Consider the following 11,354-nt stretch of genomic DNA (forward strand, 5'->3'; position numbering starts at 1 on the left):
TAGATAGCCTTCACTAGGTGTTCTTCTAAAAATAATCGTTATAAATAATCCTTTCCTGTAGGAGATAATGGCTTTTCACAGCCAGCAACCTATTATAACCCAGACCAACTTCCTCCAGAGAACTCTTCCTTTATGGAAAGGAATTTCATCTGCAGGTTACGATGCCTCCTGGATAATTCATCTGGGTTCCTGGTGAGTATGGAGTTATGTAAAAATTTCCACACATGCTTGCAAGTTGGAAATTTGCATTATCCTTACAATATGTACAGCAACTTACTTTATTTGTGAAGTCTCCATAGAGATCTGAGCTGCTTGAACCAGTATGTTTCGGTTAGTGACACTAAATGTGTCCCCTTCAACACGTTGTTACAACCATGTGCAAGTTCTCTCATTTCTCGTGGCTCAGTTTCCTCAGTGAAATATGAATAAGCATCTGCTTTTGTAAAGTATTGTGTCATTCGCAGATAAAAAAGATTACACAGATGATTTTCTGTTGGGTATCTTGAGATGTAATAAGTCATAATAACTAACAGAACCATAGTTTTCCCTTACTTGGGAATGTCTGTGTTTGCTATTTTGATACATTTATTTATTTGTCAATGCTGTAGATTTTAAAAGAAATATGGGTTTATCACCCTGTGGGTGACTTCTTACAAATAGGATTGTTTATATATGATGTTGCAATTGTACATATTTGCATACTTTATACTAAAGACTGACAGAAATGCAATGTTATGTTAGTTGTATATACGTATAATGCCATGTTCATTAGAGTATTAGAAGTTCCAATTGGCATTTGCTATTACATGTTTAGGGTTGTTTCTTTTACAAAACAACCTTCCTATTAGTTCTTTTTCAAGTGAGTTTATCTCAAAATGACGTGCTCAGGGCATGACAACAGTATGCTAACTTCTGCGTATGCTGTGCTACAAAGCTTGAATCTGATGGGTCTTAAAAAAAATTGTATGTTTTACATCATAACAGAAATAGCTGACTCTTAAATATCTCCAACATATAACAATTATTTTTTTTTCCTCATCCTAAGGCTATGAATTTTCAAGGACGATTAAAGTTTCTCCATGGACAAAACAAGAAAGGGAAGGATGGTGCTACTTTGTCTCCTCAGCTTGCTCTGTTTGCAGTAGCTACTCCCCTGCAGCCACCATCTATCCTTGAGATACGAACCAAAAACTTCATCTTCAGAACGAAACACAAACTGGATTTCACGCCTACTGGCTGTGATGCAAAGTAGGTGTAAATTATTCTGCATAATACTCTACTTATTTGCTGATGAGACAGGTTTCAATGTAAAGCTGTTTCAGTCAATACTGATGATTGTTTAGGAACTGTTAGGATTTTTCTCATTCAGCCCTGCTGAAAGAGAAAAAGGAGAAATGGGATTGTCATAGTGTACTTCCTTGAAAGGCCATGTTGCTTTTTGACTCACAATCCTTAAAACAAACAAACAAACAAACAAAACCTACCACCACCACACCCCAATAAAAACCACAAAACAAAACAAAACAAACAAACAAAAAAAATCCCAAAAGACAGAATACTAATGAATTAGGGAAGAAGAAAAGTTTAATGTTTAAATCTGGTTGAAATTTGGTTTTAGAACTGGTAGAACAAGTGTTTCATTTTGTTCTACATGCGTATTTTCTCCTTCAGTTCAAATAGATGTAAAATACAATGGAAATGTTATTTACTTCAAAATAAACAAATGAAGTCCTTTCTTATTCAATGACTTACCCATTTCCAAACCATTCTTTTCCTTATATAAAAACTGGAAATGCTATTGCATTACTAGGTCAACATAACGTAACTATGCATCAACATGGCAAGAAGCCCATTAAGATTTTTCTTTATCAAAAAAGAGCCTCTGGCCTCCTTCCCCTCCCTCCTGTTTTTGACTGATAATGCTTTCAGCTTTCAGATTCACGTTCAGTGGAATATCTCATGGATTTCCATGCCTATTTATAAAATAACATAGAGTGAAATTACTTGGTATTCTGTCTACTGATAAACAAAAATGTTTTTCTTGGGTTCTGTAAACTGATATGAGGAAATGTTAACAAAATGTTAACACAGGCTTTTCTTTCCTGTGATTTTTTTTTTCCCCCCCTTATGCTTCACTTGAAACCTTCAATTTTTGTCACAATTTACGCTTTTGCATATATTATTCCCCATCCCTACTTTTTCCTATTTTTTCCCCTTCTGTTTTTGGATCTCCATTTCTTTGTTCCAAATCCTGTTTCAGTCTCTTTGACTATTTCATTCTATCCTGTATTGCACAGTGCTCACGTAAAGGCTGTTGAGTTCTTCATCTCCCTGACCTCTACTAAAGTACTCTAATTTTATCTACTAGGGTCAAACATGACTCTATTGCCACTACTCCTCTGAAGCGTATCTTAGAAAGGGAAAGCTTAAATGCAAACACAGGGTACCCAAACCACTCAAAGGAAAGAGCATAGTTCTGACATATGCCCTGTTTTGAATTTTAAGCTACTAAAAATACTAATTTAGGCAAGAAATTTTAGATAACTAAAGTTAAGGCCCTACTTAATTCTACATGCAAAGCACTTCAGGGTAAATGCTATGAAATAGGGTGAGGCAAACTGTGTCTTTCATTGCAACAAATGGGAGCTGCCTGCTATAAATGAGTAAGTTCAAAAATATGGAATTAAGAGTCTAGCTGGACTGTAGAATACTCTTCTTTTTTTAATGATCTAATAATTTTGTGAACCTGCTCCTAATCACTGAAGGCAACTTGGGGGGACTAGTAAAAATTTTATGATTTTTGACTGTATTTTTTATTAGAACTGTTATGCTTCCGCATACAATTGATATTGCAACAAAATGTAGTTAGCATTTACGTCTGAAATGTTCTAGCCATAATTAACTTGCTTGGCATTCGTTCTGTGAGTTGGTTCATCAGCAGTGTTGCAATTTTTTGTTTTTACTTTCCAGAGGAAAAATTGTCCTGGGATACACCGAAGCAGAGCTGTGTATGAGAGGAACAGGATACCAGTTTGTTCATGCAGCTGATATGCTTTATTGTGCTGAAAATCACGTCCGAAGTAAGCTTCATTCCCTAAGAAAGGCTGAAAAATCAAAGCATGGATTATATTCATACTGCAAAAATACTATGAAGTACTCTTCAAAAAAAAAAAAAAAAGTGGTCGTTAACAAAACACTATTCATTTCATGTCATCTTTCCCTCTCTATAAAAACTTATACTGGGTGAAGAAATATTTAATATCCCTATCTAGACCATTTTAGGTTATATATTCCGTTTTCTGTCACACCTTACTCTTCTTGCTTCATTCTCTGCTCAACCCAACTTCTGCTATTTCTACAACTTCCTTTGGGCAAAGGGACTGCTTCAAAGATAGCTTTCCTCTTAGGAAGTTAAAGAAAGCATTTTCTCTTGATATCAGTGTAAGATTTTTAACAGAAATTAATCTGTGATTTAGCGTGCTAGTGTCCTGTAGGTTTCTGGTTTTGATTCTTGGCAGCTTGATTTGGTTTAAGTAACAACTTAAGGAGAGAAGTATAATGTTTCGAGCTGAGGAAATAAGTATCAGCTATCTGATATGTAACTATTCAGTGGACTTCTTTCTTTACTTTTTTGTTAGCTGTAATATAATTGTCTTTGCAAATTACAGAAACATCTTCAGGATATTTTGGTGGTGCTTCTTTTCTACTAATTTCCCTTGAAATTAGAGAAATTTTGTCCCCTTATTTACAATAAAATAACCCCCCTCAGTAGGTTAGTTCTCAACCTGCATTAAGCAGGTTTTCTGTTTCGGGTATAGCTCAGGCACAGTTGCCTATCAGTGGTTTTGTTTGTTAAGGAATAAGAAGGAAAATATTTCCAGAATAGAAGGGGACGAAACTTTGGTTTGAAATTTTCGTTTGAAACTTTGTCTTAAAACTGGTTGTGCTCCATTTCTGATGCTGAGATAAAAAAGAAGTCTTATAGCAAAGATTATTTTTATTAGGATTTGTAAAGTTTCCTAATATTTTTGCGTTTAATTTTTCTGTCTAGAAATGGAGTGTTTTCAGCAACGTACAAGAAAAGTGTAGTATGTTTATCAAGCATTGCTAGTTGGAGTGAAAAATAATGGCTTTTGAAGTACCTCTGCATTAACTAGTCAAAATGTGAATGAATTGGATTCAGAGCTAATGAGTTTTCTAACTTCTTAAGTAACAGTCACTTTTCAGATGTAGAAGACACTTAGGCTTTTGTCATTTACATGTTCTAGTATTTATTCATTTCTATTCTGGCAGAAATAATGGACCCATATAGGACGTTGCCGTTCTGTAGTGGATACGTTACAATTGCTTGCAATTTTGGCCTTTATTTTACCAGTAAATTAAAGTAGATCTTAAAGTGATCGATCATCCTGTTTCACTAGGAATACATTAGTCCCATACAGACTGAGAACATGAGATTTGTAAAATTGCTCTACAAATGGGATTAATTTCCTGACATGCCAGATTTTCCCATTTTTGTTCACTGGACAGTAAACGGTATGCTCACTCTTTAACTCTAGTGATGAAGACCGGTGAGAGTGGAATGACTGTATTTAGGCTTCTAACCAAAGAAAATCGATGGGCCTGGGTACAGGCAAATGCACGTCTTGTATACAAAAATGGAAGACCGGATTACATCATTGCTACGCAAAGACCTCTTACGTAAGTCATCATCACATAAAGCAGTATATTTGAAAAACTGAAAACTTTTGAGCTTGTTCGTATTCACAAAGGAGTTCTTTATTTTTAAATAAACCCCCTTTAAATCCTGAACTCCAAAAAGAAAAGCTCTTTCAGTTTGTGAGCAAACATTGAAAAGAATTCTGATCTTTCAGTACTTATGTGGCATAGTCCTTTATATGTAAAACTTTAGACATTTTGATTTCATATGAAGAATAAGAACAGTGGCAAAAGCACCAAGTTATTCTATACAACCTATTTTTAATTCAGTATCGCTATTAGCAAAAATTATGAAACCCAACTGCAGTTGTGTAGAAGAAACAACAGAAAACGTAAAGAAATCAAGTCCTTTATGGTGCTGAACTAAATTCTACATAATATGGAATTCAGCATTATTATACAGGCTTTTGCTAAGGAGTCTGTAAAATGGAGAAAAAGAGATACTTCCGTCTTGAAGTATTCATTTACTTGCTATGCCAAGAAAAACATAATGCAAAACAAAGCCCACTTATTTTCATTTGAGCTCACAATGCACAGAAAATGGTGTATGCTATCTAGATTTAATTACAAATGTAATATGTAAAGGTGGTATTACATTCATAAGCTCCTTATTTCATAATCTGTCTCTTGATTTAACTCAACCAAGTTGAGCTGGAATAGCAGGGAATTTGAAAAATGCCTACAAATAGAATAGTTCATTCTTTTTTAATATTAGTGGCAGGGGACAAAATAATTACAGTAACTGTTTAGTACAGCAGTATTATGCTATATATATGATTTATTTTCAGAGATGAAGAAGGGGCAGAACATCTACGGAAGCGTAACATGAAGTTGCCCTTCATGTTTGCCACTGGTGAGGCTGTGTTATATGAGGTATCTTTCCCTATGTCGAGCCTTTTGGATCCCTCTCAGCTAAAGAATAAAAGCACGACGGGAAAAGGTGCCAAAGCAGCGCTGCACAATGATTCCGTGGATCCAAACTCCCTCCTAGGTGCCATGTTGAGGCAAGACGAGTCTGTGTATCTCTGCCCTCCAGCATCTCATAAACTTTCCTTTGAGCGGAACTTCTTTGCAGACAGCAGGGATGAACTGGGCGGTGGTGTTAGCAGCGGCTGGACGGATAATCTCCTACCTGCTGGAAATCACAACGTTCTCAAACGGGAGCTAATGGAGTGTTCTCCGGACAGTACTGTTCCACTTCCTGAAGACAGTGCAGCACTCTTTCAAGATAACAAAACCAGTGATTTGTACAGCATCATGAAAAATCTGGGTATTGACTTTGAAGATCTAAAGTGTATTCAGCAGGATGAGGAATTTTTAAAAACTGAATTATCTGGTGTGGATGATATTGGGGACATCGACATAACTGATGAAATCCTGACTTATGTTCAGGATTCCTTAAATAAATCTGACTTCTTATATTCAGGCTGTAACCAGCAGCAGCCCCTGCTCCAGGATGAAGGTTGCTTTGTACAGCAAGAGTTAGATCCACATCAACTTCATCAGCACCAGAAACAGCTTGCGGAGCAGCAGCAGCTCTGCCAAAAGATGAAACATATGCAAGTCAATGGGATGTTCGCAAATTGGAGCTCTGGCACCAGCATGCCTCTTAGCTGCTCGCAGCAGCAGCCCCAGCAATATGTATTCCCTGGCATGCATGCCACCGCATCCGAGTTCTCTTACAAATCAGAAGTAAACACTTCCCCTTATGCGTGTAGGCAAGAGTTTAGTCCTTACAAGCAACCCACAGCGACGATGCCACAGCTTTCTAATTTTCCTGAAATGGAATTCCCCGTAGCAGGTTTTGACAGATCGACCTATTCTGCTTCTTCCAACTTGGAGGATTTTCTCAGTTGTTTGCAGCAAGTCCCTGAAAATCATGAGTGTGGGATAAACTCCGAGTCGGTTATGCTAACTCCTCAGACATGCTACGCAGGCGCTGTGTCTATGTACCAGTGCACGCAAGAAGGACAGCCCAGCTGCGTGGATCAAATGCAATATGATCCTGTGATGGCGAGCCAACAAACGTTGTTGAACAAGGTAAGGTAGAGAGCATTGCTCCACTGCTTGCGTTTTAAATCGTGTTTTTATTGTTTCGGGTGGCTACCGGCATGCAGAGTTTGTCATAATTGAACCACTGAGTTTGAAACCGATGGGTTAGCACTGTGTGAGTGCCCTTGCTTTATTTGCTCATTAGACTGAGGAGAGCTGCGTTTGGTCAAGTTTTTATGTACGCGTATCCGCATCCTGGTAGCTCACTTGGACAGTATTAAAGCAAGAGCTGAGTGAACCAGTTTGTACCTACCTGTAATTTTCCCAGTAGGAGCAAAGGAAAAGCAGATTGGTCAAAAGCTTGGAATTTACTTATATACCTTTTTTAGAGGAGTGGAATGATGTGAGTCTGGCACAATCATGTTCATGAAAGTTTTTGTAAGAATCTGGAAAAATACCTTGTTTTTAAAACGTAAGTGTTCTCTAACTAATCAGATTCTTTGATGATTTTAGGATTGCTTACGGTATCAGATTATAATATCACATAAATAGCATGAAATATTATGTACTGTTGCATTTCTACACATGATGATACTGCAAAAGTATTTTTATATATTGCCATAAGTGAAAGTCAGCTTGTTCCTCAAGCTGCTGTCTAAATTGTCTGCTGGAGACAAAAGAGCAGGAAAAAATTATGCTCACAATAGATAATTTGGACCTTTTTCCCACTGTGCTAAGGAGAATGCACAATAAAAGCCGTAGAAGAGAGGAGCCTGGCTGTAGCAGAGACTATAGTTTAAGCACAGTTCTTCATAGATAAAATTAACTTAGAAATAAAAAAATCCAAATACTAAGGTGGTTCCTGATTCTGAATAACCTGTGTTGAAATACTTTAAATACTACCATTTATTTTTGTTAATGCTGCTCAAGTACAGAGCCACAATTCTATTTTTTTTTTAACCTCAATGAGTTAATGTTCTAAAGTACTGATCCTACAAATACTTATGCACATGCATAAGCATTTACAGAATTAAAGTATTAACTGGCATATAACCTGCGCAAGGCAGAGGTGAGGAATGCAAGTAGAATATACCCATTTTTTGGTATGCTTAATACGAGTACGAAAAAAAATGCTTTTAAAAACTGCTTCACTAGTGGAAAGAATATAATTGCAGAATTGCAGAAATTTATCCAAAATATAGGACAGTTCTGCAAGATGAATAGCTTCTGCCTGAGTGCCCAAGGGCTGAAATAGCACGAAGAGACTTTGGCAAACTGCAGTGCGCGAGCTTGCACAGTGCTTGGCTGTATGTTGCCTGGCTGTGGTCAGTGTTATTAGTCCTTCATAGTGCTTGATAATAGGGTTGCAAAGAAGTTCCAGGGTCATCCAAGTTCATCCCTGTAATAGTATAGAATTGTTCTTTTCACAAAAGCTATACTGATGTGGTGCATCGGTTTTGAACAGCCAGTGCATAAGCAATTTCATTTCTTTCTTTTTAGTGGTTGGCTTCAAATACATTTATTTCGTAGATTATTTTGCTGTTATGCTGCCTTAATTGTTTTTGTTATGCCCCCTCTTTGTTATTTTCTTGCTCACTTTTTCTTCGCGTCTATCTGTAAAAAGTTTTGTGACTAATGACTAAGACAGTATTTCCAAGTGCAATAAATGAATGCGTCTATTACTTCATATTTACTAGAACGCTGTGCTGCAATAACAATATTGTGTTTAGCTAGTTTGTCATAAAAAAAAAATGAACAAAGGCCACTTTGTTAAAAGTTATCTTTCCTTAAGTTGTTCAAATTCATCCCCTCTTGCTACGGCATACCCATGCTGCGTTGCATAAGCAGAAGCCTCGTGCAGAACTGACGTTCGTTGCCCCTGTGCACGTTGGCTTCTGTTTACCTCAGAAGAGAACTGCTGAACATTTGTCCAAATGAGCTTAAAAGAGGAGCCCCCTTCTTGATGAGATAAGGAAGGATTATTCCCCTAGTCCCTTTTGTAAAAGAGTGGTCGTAGATAGCCGATAGTTCCCTCCAAGTTCTTGTGGGTCCAAAACTTATCACAGAATCACAGAATTTTCAGAGTTGGAAGGGACCTCCAGAGATCATCTAGCCCAACTCCCCTGCTAAAGCAGGACTGCCCAGAGCACATTACTCAGGACTGCATCCAGGCGGGTCTTGAAAATCTCCAGGGAAGGGGACTGTAGCCAGTTTTGACCTCTAGTCTCATCTGCCAATAAACATTTTTATAGATTGAGGGCAAAGTAAGGCTCTATATAAGGCAAAATTGTTATGTTGAGAAACATTTTAGTGTAGAAACATTTTTGTAACCTAGAAATGTCATTGCTCCAGAGAAAGGTAACCCTATATTTATATATGTTTATATAACAGAGACTGTATTTAGTCTTGTATCAGAGTTAAGAACTTGAAAATATGTGAACCCCTTGGAACTAAGAAATCAGAAATACAGCTGCTGCACTTGAAGGAATCTTGTAAAATATCACCTGTGCCAAAGCCATGACGGCAAATAATATGCATTTCTTTATTGTAAATAGGGAGAATATATCACTGCTTATGATAATAAACATAAGGTTTGATTTTTATTGCTAGTTGGTAACTGTAGTAAGGATGTGACTAAGCGGATAGGATACTACTGTCTGAGCCTACGTTCACACAGCCAAACCAAAGTAGGGCAGTCTTTGTGGCTGGATTTAGCCCATTGACATCCCTATCAGCAGTTGGAGTCTGGAGAGAGGACAGACTTTGCTACACAAGCCATGATTGCTATGCTTTCCTCAGCCTTCTAACTCCCATCGATTTCTACGTGAAAAGACTGGGGGATTAGAAAGCCAGAAGGGTCTGTTGTGGTCATCTGCCTTGACCTTCTGCCTAACTTGTAATTGCAGTAGGATGAGAGCCAATGTAGTCTAAAAACACTTTCAGTGACGGAGAAGGGCAGAAAGGCCTTAGATAATGTGATTGCTTGTTTAAGGTCCGTATTCCTTTATTAAACAGGAAAAACCTTGCTAATTACTGGATTCTGTGTTGAGAACTTAGAAATTTTAATGAATGTGCTCATCTTGTTAATGAAGAATATTGAAATAATCTGCTTCTGTCAGAAGTAATCCTAGCTTATGTTATTGTAGCTGTCTTAGAAGCATGGCAACTTTGATTAAAAACGTAATTCACATGGCTATAAACTTGTTGTTAAAACTTAGGAGAACTGTGCATAATTAGTCAAATTTCAATGTTTACATAGAAGGAAAAAAAAGTTTCCAAAACCCAGCATATTTTGGTAGATGAATGAATGCATATTATATGTTTTTACGGACAAAGCTTGAATGAATGAGTACTTACAATATAAGCTACTCCTGAAGACATGATGAAAATGTTTAAAATATTTTGTTGTATTTTCTTTGCATGACTGAATGGAGTATTTTGTAGATAAAGTGACTTTTCCATAGCACGACAGGAAGCATTACATCAGATGATTAAAATAATCCTATGAACAATTATGTCAAGACTGATGAAAGCCATTCATTGCTCTTACTTGGCATTGTCAATACGAAGACCGTTTGTCAGAAAAGCCCACCCTACAACAGCCCAGCCTGCGGACTGAATGCAGTACACTTCAGCGTACGAACAGGACTGCATGTGCATTCCTGGAAGAGCTGCAAAGTCTGGATCCCATTGCAGACATGAAAATATGTAAATAGGTTGCCTTTAAAACGTAACAGCTGGATGTGGAAATTAGGAGCGCGCAGTCAGACTGTGCTTTCTACAAATAGAAACTGTATTATGCTTTAGATAATAGCGATGTTTCTTTACTTAGCCAGAACTAGGATTCCCACTGACTTCAACATAGGTAGGTTTCAATGTTGATTCAGATGCTACGTTTAATGCAAACTAACATTTTACCATTTAAAAAAAAAAAAGTTTTAAAGCTATTCATTATATTTTAAGATTATTTCATCCAATCTGTGCCTTTAGGAGGATTTTTAAAAACTTATAAATAAATCAGTTTCCCATGCTAACCATTTATATTGTCTTTTTTCCTGCCAGTTCCAAAACGGTTTCAATGGAGGAAATGTAAATGAAGCATATCCCTCTCAGTTAGATGTGATCAGTAATGCACAGACTGCCACACATCTTCAGCCTCTTCATCATCCGACAGAACCCAGATCCTTCTCAGATTTGGCATCTAGTGGATTTATGTGATTCAGATCTAGAGCTCCATCTGTGATTTTGTCTGGGTGTCAGGCTGCTCTGAGAAAAAGATTGATATGTCTGTCTTTGAGCATCAGACTTTAACAGCTAAATTACATTTTGAGAATATGAGGTTGGTTGCACTATATACTGGTGGATATGTAATCCAAAGCCTGGCTTTTTAAAGGGACAGGTGGAATTAAAACTTCTGACTAAAAGTATGCATGTGCTGTTTTCCATCAGATTGACCGTGTCATTGCAGTGTGGATTACATATGTACTACAGACGATGTCATGCTATACAACATAAGATAAGGCAAATGGTTTTGTTGCTTAGAAAAATAATTGGGCACTTTACAAATAGCATCAATGGCACAAGGAAGATGACTTCACACGTGGATTATTTCCAGACTTTATTTTTTAAAAGCTATTAAAAAG

General features: G+C 37.1%; 1 protein-coding gene across 1 annotated transcript in view; it reads left to right on the plus strand.

The window, feature by feature from the left end:
• AHR (aryl hydrocarbon receptor) overlaps positions 1 to 11,009 on the plus strand; it is a 64,421-nt gene extending 53,412 nt beyond the window's left edge. The window contains exons 6-11 of the mRNA XM_082479636.1: positions 62 to 192; positions 1,046 to 1,248; positions 2,971 to 3,080; positions 4,560 to 4,701; positions 5,508 to 6,759; positions 10,774 to 11,009. Coding sequence (XP_082335762.1) covers positions 62 to 192; positions 1,046 to 1,248; positions 2,971 to 3,080; positions 4,560 to 4,701; positions 5,508 to 6,759; positions 10,774 to 10,929 — 1,994 coding nt within the window. The 3' untranslated portion in view covers positions 10,930 to 11,009. The remainder of the gene's footprint in view (positions 1 to 61; positions 193 to 1,045; positions 1,249 to 2,970; positions 3,081 to 4,559; positions 4,702 to 5,507; positions 6,760 to 10,773) is intronic.
• Positions 11,010 to 11,354: the final 345 nt, after the last annotated feature.

This window comes from Vanellus vanellus (genome assembly GCF_965231255.1).
Source record: "Vanellus vanellus genome assembly, chromosome: 2".
In the NCBI taxonomy this organism is placed as follows: Eukaryota; Metazoa; Chordata; class Aves; order Charadriiformes; family Charadriidae; genus Vanellus; species Vanellus vanellus.